Genomic DNA, 19,639 nt, shown 5'->3' on the forward strand with positions numbered 1-19,639 from the left:
ACGTCCCACTATATCCCATTGCTTCTCTTACCCAGGTCTGTCACAGATGTCCCACTATATCCCGTTGCGTCTCTTACCCGTTCGGTCACAGACCTCCCATTATATCCCGTTGCTTCTCTTACTTAGGCCTGTCAGAGACGTCCCACTATATCCTGTTGCTTCTCTTACTTGGGTCTGTCACAGATGTCCCACTATATCCCGTTGCTTCTCTTACCCGGGTCTGTCACAGATGGCCCGCTATATCCCGTTGCTTCTCTTACCTGGGTCTGTGGCAGGTGCCCCACTATATCCCGTTGCTTTTACCCAGCTCGATCATGGACATCCCACTGTATTCCGTTGCTTCTCTTACCCGGGTCTGTCACAGACGTCACACTATATCCCGTTTCTTCTCTTACCCGGGTCGGTCACAGACATCCCACTATATCCTGTTGCTTCTCTTACCCGGGTCTGTCACTGAGATCTCTTTGTATTCCGGGTCGTCGAGTGAGCTGTGCTCCCAGGTCACGCGAATCTTATAGTTAGGGTCTGTTAAGGCTTCTTCATTAATCACACACATGCTTCTGATGCTGAATCCTGCTGCTTCCCCCATTTCATGTACCTCAAAGGGGACATCTTTTAAACTCCCAGTGCCAGAGCTCCATTTAAGCTGGATTCCCTTTGGGTAAAATCGAAGCAGTTCCAAACAGCACTGCATGTTGTTTCCATCACAGGGGACACACTTAATATCCGTGGCCTGTGGCTTCCCTGGAAATAAAACAAGGACATTCAGTCAAAGCTACATTAAAGCTCACCTTCCATGTTACATTCTTATGCAGGAGGGTTAACACACCATGTATGCACTTTTACAAAGAAAATAGCACAAAAACTATCAATAATTTGAGGAAGTAGAAACGCAGACAGAACACAGAGATGGGGTGCTCTCTTAAGCCCAGAATGGATACAAACACACTGACCAACTGATATTTGTTGTTGTTGATATTTCAGTCCAAAGTATTGACATTTTACAACTTTTACCTACCTAAAACAGATTTGCCTCCACTGGAGGTCAATGAGAAAAAACAAACCTCCCCCTTTCTGGTGAAGGAGCTCCCTCATAAGCAGGGTGGGAAATGGCTGAAACAAGACTGAGCAGGGCCCCGCTTTCACCGTCCACAGGCTCAGGGGGTGCAGCAGGAAACTCCCAGATCTGTCAGACGAGTTCTCGCAAGCACGAGCAGCCCACGTTTTGATGAGTAGACCGCTTTCAGAAGACTCCCAACAGGAGACTGCATACAGAAACAGCCAAAGCCTCACATACTGTACTGTTAGGGTGAGTAACATAGGCAGTTGGGTACTGTACACCCCCGACCTGCCAAGCTATATTCCACTAGCCACTGCCACATCTAGACTGCATTGGGAATATTGCCAATGCCACATTTAGATAGAATTTGAATGCTAGCCCTGCATTGCATCTAGATAGAATTGGGAATGTGGGCCAGCGCCACTCTTGAATATAATTGTGAACATTGGCGTGCATCACATATAGACAGGATTGTGAATATTAGCCAGTGCCGGATCTAGATAGAAATGTAGAGATATTCACGTGCCATATCTAGAAAGAACGTGGAAACTAGCTCATATTACATCTAGATAGCAAGGCCAATAACCAATCCACTAACAATTTCACCCTTCTGCATACACCTCTCAAACTCTAACCAAACACATCCACAACCCTAAAGCACAACAAACCGCACAAACTTCACTACACCGCAAACATAATCACACATTTCTTTTTTTTTAAACAATTTGTATTATTCGACATGTACAACATACAGTATATCCTCTGAAAAGCAAATCAATACACTCAATACCGTGGCATGTCTTCAATTTTCATCTCCCTCCCAACCGGCTCCCCTGCCTCCTCTTCCCATCCACGCCTCGTCTGGGTGACCTCCTTCCCAACCTTGGACATCATTAATTCATATATCCGGGATACTTTGTGAGCCCCCTCTGACACATCACAGAAAGTCTCTATGACAGCATCCGGCTGTCGAGTTAGTTATTGTCCTTAATCTGGCGTATGCGCTATACGTCCCTGATGTAACCCTGTGTCCTCTCTTAATGTGTCAAACTCTATTATCTTCCCTTCCTGCCACACATCCCCTAGGGTCGCTATACCCATCGTCTCCCAATGTACCCTTGTGGACTTCCTCATGTGAGCATCTATCCCTCTTAATGTCACCAGCGGCATTTGTGGGGAACACAGTGATGGGTTCTCCATTACTTGGCAAGCCCTTCGCCATATATCTCCACCCAGTTCTAGCAAGCTAGACCCATTTGTTTGCTGCGCCTTAGGTAACCACAGCCATTCATTCATAAAATAAGGAGTGCACTCAGCCCTTAACAGTGTAGCCTCTGCGGTAAGTTCCTCTGATAGCCATCTCACTACATATTGCAGTTGGCTGGCCAGGAAGTACACTTCAAAGTTAGGCGACTTGATGCCTCCCTGTTCGTACGGGTTCTGCAACTTCCACAATGCTAATCTGTTTCTAGAATTGTGACATATGTACCCCCTACGTATGCTCTGCACTTTGGCAAAGAACCTTTTAGGTATCATGAATGGGATATTTGCAAAATAGCGTAATAGCCTAGGGAGCCCCACCATCTTCAAGAGTGCCACCCTTACCATCATGGTCAGTGGTGGCTTGGCCCAAAATATCATGCTGTTTTTGATTTTGGACACCGCCTTCTCCGTATTCTGTTCATGCTCAACCCCCACATCATGATATATATCTATTCCTAGGTACCTGAACTTCTCTGTTGCCCACCCGATTCGCAGTACTGGGAGCAGATGTCTCTGCATCCCGACATACCTGCCCAACGGGAATATGCTGCACTTCCTAGGATTTATAGTTATACCTGATAGTATGGCATACCGTTCCATTACATCCAAAATGTATTGCAGGTTCTCTTCGGGATACCCTAGATATAGTAGCAAATCGTCTGCATACATAGATATCAAATGTCGCCCACCCTTAGTGTTAATCCCCACCTCACCATGCTGCTGTCTCAGATAAATCGTCAGAGGTTCAAGTGCTACTATAAAAAGCATGGGGACCACAGACATCCTTGTCTAGTACCCCTGCCTAGTGTCCACCTATCTGATATGATCACGCCTGTTTTTACCTGAGCTATTGGTCTGCTATACAACAATTGAGCCCATTTCAAATAAGCAGGCCCCAGCCCGTATTCCTTCAACACTGCCATCAGCCATGGCCATTTGACTGAGTCGAAGGCTTTAACCGTGTCCGATGAAATCGCTGCCACTTCTTGAGAGCTCCCCTCGGGACATATCCTGTCTGATCCGGGTGAACAAGTCTATTTATAACCGGTTTCAATCTGTTGACCATCACTGCTGTGAGTAACTTATTGTCCTGGTTAAGCATCGATAGCGGTCTGTATGAACCGCAGTCCGTACTTGGCTTATTGGGTTTGAGAAGCGAAATGTTAATCGCCTCCCTGAGAGATTCAGGCAACATGTTGCTTTCAAATGCCTCATTCTCCTTTGAATGTTTTGTAGAATTCGCTTGGGAGCCTGTCTGCCCCCGGGGCCTTATTTGTGGCCAGAGACTGAATCACTCGTTCTAACTCTTCCAGCGTGAGTGGAGCTTCCAAATCCTCCTTATCTGCTTTCCCAAGTTTAGGTAAATCAATCTCAGTTAGCGCTTCCATCACATCTATTTCTTCCTTCTCGGTCTTATCCATATACAGTCTCTGGTAATATTCTAGAAAACATTTATTGACTCCCTCCTGCGTATCTAGTGTTTGCGCGTCCAACCCCTGCACTTCTCTGATTGCTTGCCTGGGGATCTCACTCTTATATAACCATGCAAGTAACCTGCCCGGCTTGTCCCCTTCTGTGTGTTGTTTCTCTATGTATTTTCTATAATTCAAATTACATAAACTCTCCCAGTGAACCTTGCACTCCTGTTGTAGTTGGCATATGGACTTAGTCTCTGTTGAGGAGCTCATCCCTTTTTTCATTTCAGTTTCTATCCTAATTTCCGTGTCTCGCAGTTCCTGTAATATTCCACTCTGTAGCCCATGTGATCTGGATATCGCTGTCCCTCTCACAACCACCTTAAATGCCTCCCACACTGTACCGGCCGATCTTACACTGCCTGTGTTGAGTTCAAAGTATTCCTTAATTTCTTTCCTCAGGTCTTCTCTAAACACTGTGTCCTTTAGTGCCTCAGCCCTCAGTCGCTACGTTGGGATTTTCACCCTAGGAGGCGTATACTGCCACACCATCACCATTGGTGCATGGTCTGAGGGGACTGCGGCCTTATATTCTGCCCTTATTATATCTTGCATTACCTCCGTATTAACAAATATGTAGTCCAGCCGGGTGTGTAAGTTTTGCGGGGCCGAATATTGCGAGTATCCCCTGTCTTGTGGGTGGTGTGCTCTCCATACATCGACCAGCTGGAAGTCTCTTAATAGAGCACCTAAGGCCTATGCCCCTGGAATGGGTCTAGAAACCTTTTGATCTGATCTATCAAGCTTGGGGTATAATATGCAGTTAAAGTCCCCTCCAACTACAACCACCCCTTCCATGTACGAGCCAATCCTGCTATACAGGGTCCTGAAGTAAGCAGTTGTGTCATGATTCCGGGCATAGATATTAATGATATTCACTTCCACCAGCCCTTTAACTAACACCATCCTACCATCTGACTCTATCTTGGACATGTGGTGCTATCCATGTAATGACCCCTCTAGCATAAATTGAGTAGGTAGCTCCTATGGTAGTCCCTCTCCATTTACTTCTCACAACCTCTGGTTTGTCTTTGGTCAAATGTGTTTCCTGTAACAATGCGATATCTATCTTCTGCCTCCTCAAATACATCATAATCGTATTGCGTTTAATATAACTGTTTAATCCTCTTACATTCCAAGTCACTATATTTAGGTCCCCCATCTCATCCATACCCCACTCCGCCCGGCTCCTTCCCTGTTCTCCTCTTCTTATCCAGTGGCTTGTGTTTATAGGCTTCCCTCCCTTTAACTCCCCGAACCCCCCTTAACTCCCCTATAAAACTTCCCAACTATCCCCCTCCCTCTCCCTCTCGAACACCCAAACTGATGCCCAGCTCCATCCCTGGATCTCAGGCCACCCTGCATCTAGTCCCTTTCTCAGTCTGAGCTGATACTTAGGGCTCTGCAGGGGGATACCGCCCTGCTAGTATCCACTAACTAAACTACTGGGGGTACCAACGTATTCCACAGTGTCGCTTACAGTGGCACCTGTATTTCCTGCTACTTGTTACTATTGTGGCACAATGTCAATCTACATAGCTCTAATCTTATTTGACCCAGTTGCATCCTGGCAGCTCGATCTAGTCTATAGTTAGTGGCATAGTCTTTAACTATTAACTGAGCCCTGTGCAGTCATTATCGATATGTGTACATGTTGAAGAAAACGCAGGGTCACTTAGCTTCTCCCGTTTCCTCTCGGTCTTCCGCATCAGCCGAGCAGTTTACTATGTCCATCCATCTCGCGGCATCTTCTGGGGTCTCGAAATAATGTGCCGTGCCTTTGTGTAAGACCTTCAATTTCGCCGGGTAAAGTACCATGTATTTCAGCCCCGCCATCCGCAACCTTCTTTTCGTAGCTACGTAGTTCAGGCGCTGTCTTTGCACCTGGAAAGTGTAGTCTGGGTAAGCTGTGATGGACGCCGATGCTATGCTTATTGTCCCTCCTTTGCGAAAATGTTCCAATATCTTCTCTCTGTCTTTATAGTTTAAAATTCTCGCAATGATAGGTCTGGGAGGTGCTCCAGGCGGTGGTTTCCTAATCGGAGCTCTGTGCGCTCTCTACTGTAAATCCCTGGGTGAATGCTCCTGCACCTATCTCTTGCAACAGCATGTTTTCAATGTAATTCGTTGGGTCCGGGTTTTCTTATCCTTCAGGGAGTCTCACTATCCGTATGTTATTTCTGCAGGCCCTCCCTTCCGCCTCTTCTGTTCTGTGCTCCAAGTTCTGCACTTGCAGTTGCAATGTGATGATACTCTTAGTGTTTTCCGTGCAAGTGCCTGTGTTGGCTTTAACTTCCTCTTCTAGCCTTCCTGTTCGCTCCACCACCGCCTTTACGTCCTGCCGCAGGGGGTTTACATCAACACTAACTGCGTCGATTTTGAACTCCAGGGATGTTCTAATCCTTCCATGGCAGCATCTAGTTTGGCCTCCCAGGACACTTCAGAGCCGCTATGGCTTCCAGGATCAGTTTGTCGCCTCTAATCGGGCTATCCCCTCCCGCTTCCTGTCCACATGTTTTAGGGGTGTCCATGCCTTGTGCTGGTCTAGCGAAGATGTCCAGTGATGCCTGTTTTGGCTTGGACTTAGCTAGTTTGGACATCATTCTCAGTTCCATGGGCCTGAGCATCAATACTTGCCCTGAGGTTTTCTTGTCTGCTGAATATAACTATGGGGCGCACCTAGGCACTCAAGTGGTGTTTCTCTGGTGCACTCAAACGCCACCCACTTTCTGCTGTTATATAAGTACAGGTGACCGTTATTATCACTACACGCTTTACTCCGGGATCTGTGGGGCGATATGTTCGTAGCTTTGTGCCAGACCTTCATCGTCACTGGGTGGTTATTGTCCATCCCTCGTTCGCGCTGACACTTTTATCTTTTACCCTTGTTGCAGGAGCACTCTCCCTGATGGGCCCCAGGCGGTGATCTGTGTTTCAATGGATCGTCAATGGGTTCTAGTTCCGTATCTTCCGCTGTTGTATGCATGTGTTGTCTCACTCCACATGTCGTTGTCAGCTTATATCTCCTATATCTCAGATTTCCTCATGTATAGGGCCGATCCAGATATAGCTGCTTAATTTGCTGGGTATGTTCCGGTGTGGCCGGTTTCTTGTTTCCTCTATTCCAGCACGCGAGGAAGATCATATCTTTTACATGGTCCTGGGCCCCCTGGGCTGTGCTGTTCCATGTGCGTGCCCTTGTTGTGTGGGGGCTCATGTATGAATGGGCGCCTCCTTATCTTGTGCGCAGTGTTACGTGTGTGTCACTCGTCTGTGGGGAATTGCTCCAGCTCCTCTGTTATTTCGGGAGAGCCGCCTGCTCTCTGTTGGCATCCTCTTATCTCCGTGGCAACGGGCTGCCTCCCGATTCCTTTCTTTGCTGTCTACACGCCCTTATTATAAAGCCCGTCCCAGGGATCTACTGCGTATCATCAGCCTGTGTGCGCGTTTTGGGGCTTTGCTGGGTGCCATCAGTAACACGGCTTGGGTTCATCCCTCGTCCGGTATGCCGGGCTTACTGCACCCCAAAAATGACAGATCTTTTTAATATAATTTCCTTGCATTTATTTTCCTTCTCCCGTATTGCTGGGGTGTGTCTGCTGCCCTTTGATGTCCTTTCTGCACGTCAACGTAATGCAGGATTCGGAATCATGGGTGTGTCTCCCGCTTGCAACAATGAAGCACCTTGTTGCAATTTTGTGATTTGTGGTCCCGACCCTCGTCCGGTTACCTCGTTTTGCACTGCGGGGCTCCCAGGGTGGAGCTCTAAAACTTTGCAGTGCCCAGTCAGGAAAGCCTCTGCAGCACTGCACACTGCAGTGCTTACTTCCATGCCGCCACCTTCGTTCAGCTGATAATTGCAGTCTCGGTCTGAGGCTCGTTGCCCGCATCTTTTCTACTCTCTTTGTTCCTCAACATCTGCCATCTTGGGACCGCACCTTTGGTCCGCCACAATAGTCTTCTGCTATTATCTCTCGGAATCACGTTGCAGGGCCAGCACAAAGTTCCTCCAGTCGTGCCTCACAACTTCATGAACTATTTAGTATGATTATTTTGCTCTAGGATCGCATTAAATCTGCGTCCAATTCGGATCTGTGCAGGATCTGCAGGAGCTACAGTGGATTTATGTCCCGCTACATGGCTTCCAAGCCACGCCCCAAATAAAACCACACATAGCCTTGCACAACAGCACCCATTGGCTACCGACCGGAAAGCACCCCCAAGCTCAGCGGATGGTGCTAACCGAACTGTAGCTGCCAATAGCACATCACTGTTCTCTTGCACTTATCCTGCTCGGTCCCACTAACTCACTCAACCCCACTTTCCTTTTCAGATCTGCCAGAGCACCAGGGGACCACTCTGGTGGTGATAGTGCGCGGTACAAATATCCTTTAACATTAATATTAACATCCCACTGTAGCCCACCTTGGCTAAATAACTGAGGCCAGACCAGCCCTTCTTAATGTGGCACATCAAAGTCGCAGTTTATACATACAAATTTCACACCATAAATTCAAACCAAGCATTAATATCTTTAATAGCTTAGATAATGCCAGACGATCGGCAGCACCTTTCTGTGTATCCTTTCTCATCAGCACCCCACGTTTCCTTCTATGTCTTTATTTATTTACAGTCAGCTCTCTTTCTCTCTTTATTCATTCTTTTTCCAGCATACTTGGGTCTCACTCCCCGAACCTCCCTGAGCCTCCCCCTGTGGGTGAAACAGATTGTCACCTGCAGCTGATGGGCTGCAGGGAGCGCTGTTATGCTTTAATTTCCACTAGCCCAGGCTGGAAGCTGATGACGGCAGTTGCACCTCCTTTTTGACCATGCTGCCCCCCACCGTGCTAGGCTAACAAGAGGCAGTTTTCTCTTGGTCTTCTTTATCCTCCATCAGGAGGTTAGTTGTGGCACTATTTGATCGCCGAAGTTACTGCCACAGCAAAAAGGGGTTTTCTCCCCTTTTGCCGCTCCCACCAGTGCACAAATTGCTTATTATTCACTGCCTCGCCCTCTCAGGGCATTTTCCAGGTTCATCAAAAAGAGATTCCAACCAATGTCGGGCAGGTAAACCCCGTCCTCATACTACCCGGGCACTGCTAGGTTTATCAGCCCGTGCCTGATCATTGAGAAACCAGCCTGCCTGCAAAATTTTGCCTTTGCCATGTTCAACTTTTTCCTCAACTTCTCCACTGCTGAGTTTGAATAGTGAACCTAGGAATCATCTCGGATCAAATCAACTCGCAAGCCCCCAGGTCCTTGCTCAATGCCCACAATGTGCAGTGCATTTCGTTCAGCAGTTGCCCTCTGCCCAGTTGGGCCAAGTCGTTCCCATTTAGATTAATTATTACTATGTCAGGGTGATATTCGTCCTTGATCAATCTCTCCATCGCTCTCTCCAGTTCATCTCATTTCATTCCTTTCTTACCAAACCAAAGAATGTCGGTCTTACTCAAGGCCCTCTTTCTTCCAATCCTCCTGATATTTACCCATTGCGCTGTTCTCACTACAAATGAGTGGCCAACCACCCATTCTACCTTTTTGCAACACGTGGCATCCTCTAGCAAAGGGGGAGAAAAATACATCCATCCGTCATTGGCATGTTCTACATTTTATCGGTCCTAATGTCCTTTCTACAGGCCCGCGATTTCCATAGCCCAATCTCCTTAATCTCAAGAACAGGTTATCATGCCATGTTCTTTCTGGAGAGGAGCGTCTGCTACCTTTTTTGAAATATTTGCAAGGAACTTGGGGTTGGTCACGCTGAGTTACCTGGGGGCAACCAGACGTGGACTCCCTGCTCACTGTGCTCAGAGAGGCACAGCTTCACCTCACTGATGAGGCCCAACAAGGCTGAAACACGTGTATGGAGTTGCTGTTGGTACTCTTGTTCAGAGAGGAATTGCCATAGCATTTTGGTGCTGGACTGCCCACGTGGGCGGGACAAAGACTGATATGCAAATGGATATTTCCCATCTGTGAAAGGCACAGTGAGCAAAAAGGGTGTGCTGCAAACTCTCATCTCAGAACAGGTTATCATGCCATGTTCCTTCTGGAGAGGAGCACCTGCTACCTTTTTTGAAACAATCTCCTTAATCCCCTGGACACTTACCCCTGCTCCTGCTGCCGTGGTGGCTGCTACTATTCTGAAAGAGTGGTGCTGTACTGCTTACAGTCCCTACCCACTCCTCTCAACAGCATGCACATTACTGCCCAGAACTGAAAGACTATTAGGGGCAGCCGGTTCATGTGGACCAAAAGGTTCCTTGCGCCGCTGGGTCTAACGGTCCAACAATTGCTTAGCAGACATCCCAGGCAGCAGCTGCTATCTCTTATGCAGTGCAGGTGGACCCATTGCCCTTTACCTGCCTGATCAGCCTTTGACCTTCACAGTAATATGGCTACCTGCTGCACATCTATGCCAGGATCCCTGAGGCCCCCTGGACATCACCTGCCTTGTTTGCTGCAGCAAGCTCTCTAACCCTAAAGGTCCACGAAATGCTTATCTGAACGGTGTCCTGAAGAGTTTGGTCTCGTATTCACCTTCGCATACAAGTGTGGTCTTGCTCATCACACCTGCCAGATCCCGGAAAGTAATGGGGCGCCTCTGATCTGGCTCCCTGCCTTCCAGCCTTCACCAGCCTTTCATGGCTGCCCTTATAACCTCGCTTTTTGTGGGGTCATTTACTCCTCTGGTCCCGCTGAAGAATGCCACTGCTGATAAGGTCGTTGCTGCCCATGCTGTGCTCTTCTTTGTCTTTCAGCACTACTTTATTAATTTTTCCACGTCCTGCTCTACAATTATTCCATTGTGCTTTGTTATTGCCAGGCAGTTATCAAAGTGCACCTTGTAGCACTGCAACATACCTGGGGTCAACACTTTCTCCACTAGTGTCATTAGAGCATCCTCTCTATCCCTCCTGAGCCACTCTGGCATTACTGAAATCTCCTCTTCTGCCCCCAGTGCAAGCTGCCGGAATCTCTTCGACGGCAAACAAGACAAAGCATCAGCTATGCTGTTCTGCACACCTGGAATATGCCTCGCCCTAACCACTGTGTTCAGTCTCAGCCAGGTAAGTGTATAGAAACGCAGCAGGGCAGGCACCATGAGGCAATTTACTGTGCCGCTCTTCACCACCTGCACTACTGCTTGGTTACGCACCACAGCGTGATCTTCTTATTGGCCAACCTCTCCTGCCAGATGTAGAAGCTAACTGCAATGGGAAACAGCTCCAGGAATGCTACGTTCCCTGTTAGCTTCTACTCCTTACATGGCCCTGGCCATGTGCTCACGCCCCAGCTTCCTGTCAGAAAAGCTCCACATCCCACAACTGACGCATATGTGAAGAGCTCTAACTCGTCGCTAGACTGCCATGGCTCCCTCCATAACCACATCCCATTACAGGATTCCAGGAAACTTTCCCAGACCTGGAGGTCTCTCTTCACTCCCGCCCCCCAGGCGTACGTGGTGATGTGACAGCACCAAAACCCTCAGCTTTTCAGGCAAGCCTTCTTGCAAACACCCTGCCAGCCGGGATGACCCTCCCTGCAAAGTTAAGTTGCCCCATCAGTTTCTGCAGTTCCGCTAAGGTTGCTTTCTCCTTCTTCCTCGTGACCTGAACGGCCTTCTTAAACTGCTCTACCTTCTCCGTGGGGCGCCTGCTGAGACCCTTAAAGGTGTCGATTTCGATACCGAGGAATGTCATGTTTGTAGTTGACCTCACCATTGTATCCTTTGCAAGTAGGACACCTAGCTGCTCTGCCAGTTGCTCGAATGCACTTAACGCTGCCACGCATCTGTCTTCACCTTCCTTACCCACAAACAGAAAATCGTCCAGGTAATATGCCAACCTTGCCCCAGCATATCTCTTCCTCGCTGCCCATTCAATGAAGGTGCTGAACAGCTTGAAGTTGTGGCACGAGATAGGGCAGCTCATAGGCATGCATTTGTCGAAGTAGAGCTTATCTTGAAACATGGAGCCCCAGCAACCTGAGGCTCTCTGGGTGGACTGGCATTAGTCGGAATGTGGACTCAATGTCCGCTGTTAAGACGGATTTCTGAACTCCGGGAGGGGCAGAGGTTCAGAAGGCCAGCCTAGTTTCTTGGAACAGGGTAACCTCTGGACAAGCCAGACCAATCAGGGTAGCGATGGTGGCGGTCAAGACTGCGTCTCAAGAGGGGTGAGGGTGACTGAAAGCCCGCAATGAGCACACAAAGCAAGGACACTCACAAATTACTCCAGGCAGGTGTTATATTAAAAATATAGACACATTTATTACAAGGCCTTTGTAACATCGACCATAGTAAAGAATCATGGTAAAACTCAAGTAAACCAACACATCACAATCAATACAATATATATACAATTACCGAAGGGTCTAAAGAGTTAGAAGCACAAAATATGCAGACCACCTAGATGGGGAGGGAAACAGGCAGTGCAAGTAATCGTTAGACTCAGTCCGCCTTCAGAGGCCACCTAACTAGAAGGAAGTCTGAGCCCTATGAAGAGTGGAGCCTTGTGCTCAAAAGTACCTGCACACACGGGTGCCAACGGGCAAAGAAGAGTCTCTTTAGCGAAATCAGGCAGTTCAGAGCAGTGAACAAACGAGGACGAACAGATCTCCGCTACTCAAGCGCGGCCTCCACTTGTGGGCAGAAGCAGGGCGCGAGTGCGAAAAAGGTGTGCTGTTTAACACAGCGAGGGAAAGCTACAGGCTCCTGCAGGAGGGCGACCGGTTCATGGTATTGACTACTCACCGGTCCCCGATGCAGGCAGACCCAGGCTTCTCCGCTTCAGTTTCAGTGCTGGCAGGTTCAGATACGATCAGGGGACACCTCGGCGCCGTGTAGATTTCGCGGCACCAGAAGTTTAGAGTCGAGAATGCCCCAAACGCAGCGAACACGCACAGATTGTTACCACAGCAGGGCAACTCGGCGGCTGCATGTATTCCAGTCCCAATGTACACGTCGCACTTCAGACCTGGGATCGCCAAGTGTACGAATCGTGTGAGAATGTCGAGGGCTCGGAATTTAGCAGCAGCCAGGCGGCGGTGACAGAGCAAGTTTCCTGTGTAAGCTGGTCAGTCCACTGGATGGCCCAGTGACGCTTCTGAAGGCTTACATGCAGGAGTTGGTGAAGATGCTGAGAAGAGTTGTTCCCACTATTCTAAAGCTAAAGGGTCGAAGCGCCAGTGGAGGCCTTCTCGTACGATCAGAGGTAGAGTGGTCTCACAGGACGACAGCAGTGCAGAGGAGCAAACCTTCAGCGGGTCACGAGCGATTCCGCGACTCAGCCTCTTAGTTGCAGGATACTTGGCTCCTTATCCTTTGTTCGTGAGAACTCAGGAGATCGACCTGGTAGTGCGGTTTTCAGCCTCCTTTTATCCAGAGTTCCCTTCGCGCCAAAACAGAGGGGACCTTATAGAAGATCTGCTCTTAAAACACTCAAACCAGACGTGGACCTATCACGGACCACAGTGGTCCCAGGCATTCAAGACACACTAGACTCTCTGGCACCCAGGATGTGTATTGGGACCATACATCCCAGCCCACATCCTGGAGGCTCACACCAGGCCTGTAGAAGCCCGCGAAAGCATCTGTGTTTCGCGGGAAAGTACATGCACAAATAAGGACTGCCCCGGGTCGGCTCGACCTGGGGAAGGTGAAGGGGCAAGACGGTCAGCGGACAGGACAAAGAACCTCGTGGTCTGGCCATTTTGGAAGTCAGGCCACCCATTTGGGCCAAACGCGAGAAGCGCAGTTAACATGGCCAAAAGGAGTTCAAAACACAAAGAAACGATTGCTGCCACCAGTCCTGTCCGTGACACACTTGCACCGCTCGGTTTAAATACAATCAGAGGTTCTAGGGCCTGTAGAACGACTAGAGACCCAAGAGAGCAGTAACTTAGCTTACAGTGCCTTCTTGTGTCATGTTGCGCGAAAGCTTGAACATGAGGAAAAAGAACTACGGAAAATGACGTTTCCCAGTCAGAAGTGAGTGAAAAGCCCAGAGGAGTGCGGCTGAAGGCCGCCCTTCACTGGCAAAGTCGAGATCAGGGTGTAAAACAGCAAAAAGTTTGGGGGTTGCCACATGGAAGGAAAATTACCTACAATTATGAAATCTTTCCTAACACTCGCCCCTCCCAGACTATGGACAGGGGGAACTAATCCACCCCTGGATGAGTCTCTTGTTCAGGTCGGTTAAACATTCTGGACAACCCATCAGCATTGCTATGTTGGACACCTGGCCTATGCTCAATAGTGAAGTCAAAGCCTTGTAGACTTATGGACCACCTGAGCAACTTTGGATTCTCTCCCTTCATGTTCATTAGCCACTTTAAGGGCTTATGGTCAGTTTGCACAGTGAAGTGGGTCCCATAGAGGCAGGGCCTCAGCTTCCGCAGGGCCCACACAACAGAGAAACATTCTTTCTCTACTGTGGACCATCTGAGCTCTCTGTCCTTAAGCTGGCGACTAATGAAACCAATAGGGTGTTCCTTACCCTTCTCATCTACTTGCGATAGTACAGCTCCTATCCTAGTGTCAGAGGTGTCTGTCTGCACAATAAAAGGTATTCGATAATCAGGGGCCCTGAGGACAGGGGCCTGGCACAAGGAGTCTTTTAAGCCGTTGAAGGCCTCACACTCGTCGGTCCAAGTTACCTTCTTGGGTTTCTTCGGATCGGAGTGCTGAGGGCAGTCAGAGGGGCAGCTATGTTACCATAGTCTGCCATGAAGTTGCGGTAATACCCTGTGAGTCCTAAGATGGCTCTCACTTGGGTCTGTGTAGTGGGGGTAGGCCAGTCTTGTACTGCTTGTACTTTACTGGGTAGAGGCTGTATCCTCCCTCCACCTACTTCATGTCCAAGGTAAACCACTGAGCCTTGTCCAATCGGGTATTTACTGGCCTTTATGGTCAAGTGTGCTTTCTGAAGAGCCTGTAGCACAATCCCGAGGTGTTTCACATGGTCTTCCCAGATGGCGCTGAAAACGGCGATATCATCCAGATATGCAAGACAGAATTCATCCAACCCATTCAACACATGTTTCACAAGCTTCTGGAAAGTGTCAGGTGCATTCTTCAACCCAAATGGCATTACCCTGAATTGGTAAAGACCGTCTGGAGTAGAAAACGCTGTCTTCTCCTTGGCATGCTCTGCTAAGGCTATTTGCCAATAGCCCGCAGTGAGGTCAAACGTGCTGAGGTACTTGGAGGCACTCAAGGTATCCACCAGCTCATCTGTTCGAGGCAAGGGGTATGCATCTGTCTTGGTGACAGCATTCAGAGCCCTGTAACCCACGCAGAACCTCAATTCAGAAGTGCCTGCTTTTGGAACCAAAACCACAGGGCTGGACCAAGGACTACTAGAGGATTCAATCACCCCAAGATCTAACATTTTGTTGACCTCGGTCTTAATGTAAGACCGTACTTTGTCTAACATCCTGTATCCCCTACTTTTGGTAGGTACACTGTCTCCTGTGTCTATGTTATGTTTGCACCAAGATGTCAAACCAGGGGACTGTGAGAACAGGGGGGTAAATTGCCTAAGCAAACTTTTCACCTAAGCCTGCTGATCAGAAGTCAGATGAGGGGCCACTCGGACACCCTCAAAGAGCTATCTGAAGGACCGCTTTGGAACAGGTCAGGGAGAGGTTCAGTCTCCTCTTCCTCAACATCTGAAGCCAGTGGCAGTGCGGCGATTTCGACTCTTGGGACGAAAGCCTTCAGCCTATTTAGATGGAACACTTTTGGAGCCTGTCCTGGCCTTCCAAGGTCCACTAAATAGTTAACCTCACCCAGGGGCTCCACCACTGTGTAAGGGCCAGACCATTTATCCTGTAAAGCTCTAGGCCTTATGGGATTCATGATCAGGACTTGCTGACCAGGGGTAAAGTTGATGAGGGAAGCTTTCTGGTCATACCAATGTTCAGCGCTTGTCCTGCCTTCAACTTATCACTAGCCAGACCCATCAGAAGTACCATCCGTTTTCTGATCCCTAGCACATAGTCTACTACGTTGGTAGTATTAGGGGGAGTGGGCATCTCCCATCCCTCCTTGACTATGGCTACGTATCCTCGTACAGGGTGACCAAACAGAGGTTCGAAGGGGCTGAAGCCAACACCCTCCTATGGTACCTCTCGGTAGGCAAACAGTAAGCATGGTAAAAGAAGATCCCATTTTCTCCTTTGAGGTTCTTCCAGAGCCCCAATTATGCTCTTTAACGTTCTGTTGAACCGTTCCACCAGACTATTGGTCTGGGGGTGGTATGCAGAAGAGAACTTGTAGGTGCCCCCACATTCTTTCCACATAGCCTGCATGTACTTTGACATAAAGTTGCTGCCTCTTTCAGACACTACTTCTTTATGGAAGCCAACCCTAGTAAAGATGCCAAGTAACGCTTTTGCAACTGACTTGGCAGTTACAGTTTTCAATGGGATGGCCTCAGGATATCTGGTGGCATAGTCGACTAGTACCAGGATAAACCTATTGCCTGAGGATGTTTGCAGGTCAAGGGGACCAACAATGTCGATCCCTACCCTTTCGAATGGTATTCCCACAACTGGGAGTGGTACCAATGGAGCTTGGATGGTTGAGCCACTATTACCAGATAACTGGCAGGAGGCACAACTTCTGCAGTGACTTTATACTTGCACCCCCATCTTGGGCCAGTAGAAATGCATGGATAACCTTTGCTTGGTCCTCTTAATACCAAGGTGACCAGCAAGTGGCACTTCATGCGCCAGCTGCAGGAGGAAGGGCCTTACAGCAAGGGGAACCACTAACCTCCTATGGTCTCCTTCTGTAGACTCTGTGGGCTCACTATACAGGAGTCCACCTTCCATATAAATCTGATGCTTCCCAGGAGGTTCCCTGGGAGCAGGCCTGTCTCCTTAGGCCTTCCAGAGATGGGCACTCACGTTGGCCTTTACTGAATTCTTCCCTGCCAGGACCACCTTCTACTAACAAATTGTTTAGTTCAGGATGGTCATTGGGGTCAAATACTTCAGGCATCACCACCTCCTTGTCAGGTCCGGTGATTGACCAACTCCTTCCACCGCAGTGGTGGGTGAGTTCGGGGGAATATTTTCTTTCCGTTGTTTTGGTTTTCGTACTCCTTTAGCCTTGGGTTTCCCCTTTAGCTGGGGCAGTGCATTGGTCTTGGCCAATGCTGCCCTTGTTTGAGACCTTGTGCAGGGTCTGTCAGCAGTGTCTCCTATGAGCCCTAAAGCTCTGAGATCATTGCCCAACAAGACCTTTCCTGGGACGTTCCTCTGACGTTCCTCTGAATGTTCACTGGAATCCTGACGGCTGTACCATTGATAGTAAGATTTACAGGTATTACTGGAAACATGCGAAGGGGGCCATCAGCCAATTTAGTGGGCCTCAGAGTAGCTCTGGCAACTTCCTCTGAGTCTACCAAGGTAGAATCCACTACCGTTCGACTGCACCCACTATCCCTAAGAGCTGGAGTATCAACTCCATTGATCAGCACACTGTCTTTAAAGTAGTGCTTGGTGTTATCTGGAATCCTAGCATAAGCCTCAGCGACTTTAGGCTCCCAGGAACCCAGGGAAACTAAAACTACCTCAGCTTCTATCCCACTGGGGAAGGAGTCTGAGGAGAAGGATGCCTCTGTAATCTCTTCTTACGCGTAGGAGGAGAAGGCCAGATTAGCAGAGTGGACCCCCAAAGGTTTAACCTTACATCGGGGCTCCCCCTTCACGTGGTCAGTTGCTCCACAAGCAAAACAAGATCCATTGGGTCTGTTTACATAGGGAGGCTTACTATAACCAGAGTTCTGTTTTTCGGAGGCTGGCCTCCGCTACCCTGTGAGTTCTCTTGTGTCTTACCCTTATTTTTCTTTTTGTGGCCCTTTTGAGAAGAAGATTTATCGGATTCTCCACCCTCCTCATCTTTGGATTTTTTCCCTTCCTCCTGCTTACCAGGATGAGTTTTGTCCTTATGGGACACTCGATGTGACACCCATAAATCTGCTGCAATGGCAAGCTTCTTTGGATCTATCTCCTTAGAAACTGCCAAATGCTGCTTAGCCTCAGGGGAAGAAGATGGAAAAATGTGTTCCAGCATGACAAGACTTATCATACCTTCAAAGGTAGAAACCTTATAACCTTAGACCCAGCCAGTCAAGTTATTTAAGGATTTGGTTACATAAGATACCCAAGTACCACCTTCTTTTTTCTTATACTCCCAAAGCGTTTAAATATTGGGCAGGAGTCTTTCCAAACTTTGCTTCAATTTTGCAAAATCGGCTCTCTCAGCCTTTGACATTTCCATAATGGCACTGCAGCCAGAATGGGGCAGTCTGCTAAGTAACCAAGCAATTTTATCAGCATTGTCAACTTGTTGAACTTCACATGCATACTCAAATGAATTCAGCCAGTCCATAATGTCATTCTTTTCCTCATACATACTGAGCAGATCTTTTGGAAACCTTGGATGAGAGGATGCCCCAGACCCATGTCCAGGACCCTTGGATCCATTGGCAACTTGAAGCTTGGCCAGTTCCAACTGGTGATCCCTGTCTTTCTGTTTTTCTGCCTGTTCCATTTTTAGTTTGGCCATATTGAACTCAAGCTCCTTCTGCCTAAACAGCAGTTCTTGCTTCTTGAATTCAAGTATGGCCTCCCCATCAGCACTGGCAGAGGAAACATTGGACATTTCATCCTCTCTGTCGTCATGGTCGCTGGAGGCCAGTGCGGCGGCAGAACCGTCGGTTCTGTCAGTGAGAGCAGCCCCACCTCCTTCCGCACTGTCCTCAGAAGTTATAGCGCTAAGCTGCGCTTCTTGCCACGCCATGATTCTTTGGATCATTTCCATTTTGGTGCCTTGAGAGGAGACACCTCTCTCAGCACACATCTTTTTTAATGTTTCAGATTTAGAAGCATTTAAACTTAACAAGGTACTTGTTTCCATACTGTTAGATAGGACTATGGCCTTTAAAAAGTTATACTACGACAATTCACTACGTGTCCCGGTAGGAATAACTTGAAATGCCTTCGCTCGTGCGGAACACTGGGTACCTTCAGTCCTATCCCACCGCTGTACAACAATTTGTTAAGACGGAGTTCTGAACTCTGTCCGGGAGGGGCAGAGGTTCAGAAGGCCAGCCTAGTTTCTTGGAACAGGGTAACCTCTGGACAAGCCAGACCAATCAGGGTAGCGATGGTGGCGGTCAAGACTAGGGGCATCATTACACGGATGGCGGTGAACCATGGCGCTGTTAGCGCCATGGTTCATGCCGGTAAAATACCGGCACCGCCTTGGTGGAAAGGGGAATTACCGCCCTATTCCAAGGTTGGTGGGGCGGTAATTCCCCCTTCCAAGATTGCCCTTCCCCATTCCCATTTTTGCCCCATAGGGCTCTATGGGAATGGGGAAGGCGCTAATTAAGGTACCGCAAATTGCGGTACTGTAATTAGCTCCCTGGTCCCTTTGCGGGTTGGTTTTTCCCCAACCCGAAAAGGGACCTCGTAGTAAGGCGGTAAGGATTTACCAGTACCGGTAAAATACCGGTACCGGTAAACCCTTACTGCCATCCGTGTAATGAGGCCCTAGTTCTCAAGAGGGGTGAGGGTGACTGAAAGCCTGCAATGAGCACACAAAGCAAGGACACTCACAAATTATTCCAGGCAGGTGTTATATTAAAAATATAGACACATTTATTATAAGGCCTTTGTAACATCGACCATAGAAAAGAATCACGGTAAAACTCAAGTAAACCAACACATCACAATCAATACAATATATATACAATTACCGAAGGGTCTAAAGAGTTAGAAGCACAAAATATGCAGACCACCTAGATGGGGAGGGAAACAG

At 48.5% G+C, this 19,639-nt stretch overlaps 1 gene segment (V, D, J or C); it reads right to left on the reverse strand.

Annotated features, from left to right (window-relative positions):
- LOC138498388 (immunoglobulin heavy constant epsilon-like) overlaps positions 1-798 on the reverse strand; it is a 246,953-nt gene extending 246,155 nt beyond the window's left edge. The window contains 2 exon segments of the C gene segment in view: positions 442-744; positions 792-798. Of these exon segments, the coding sequence occupies positions 442-744; positions 792-798 (310 nt within the window).
- Between the last annotated feature and the right edge of the window lie 18,841 nt (positions 799-19,639).

Source organism: Ambystoma mexicanum, chromosome 5q (genome assembly GCF_040938575.1).
Source record: "Ambystoma mexicanum isolate Mex_15411 chromosome 5q, UKY_AmexF1_1, whole genome shotgun sequence".
Lineage (NCBI taxonomy): Eukaryota > Metazoa > Chordata > Amphibia > Caudata > Ambystomatidae > Ambystoma > Ambystoma mexicanum.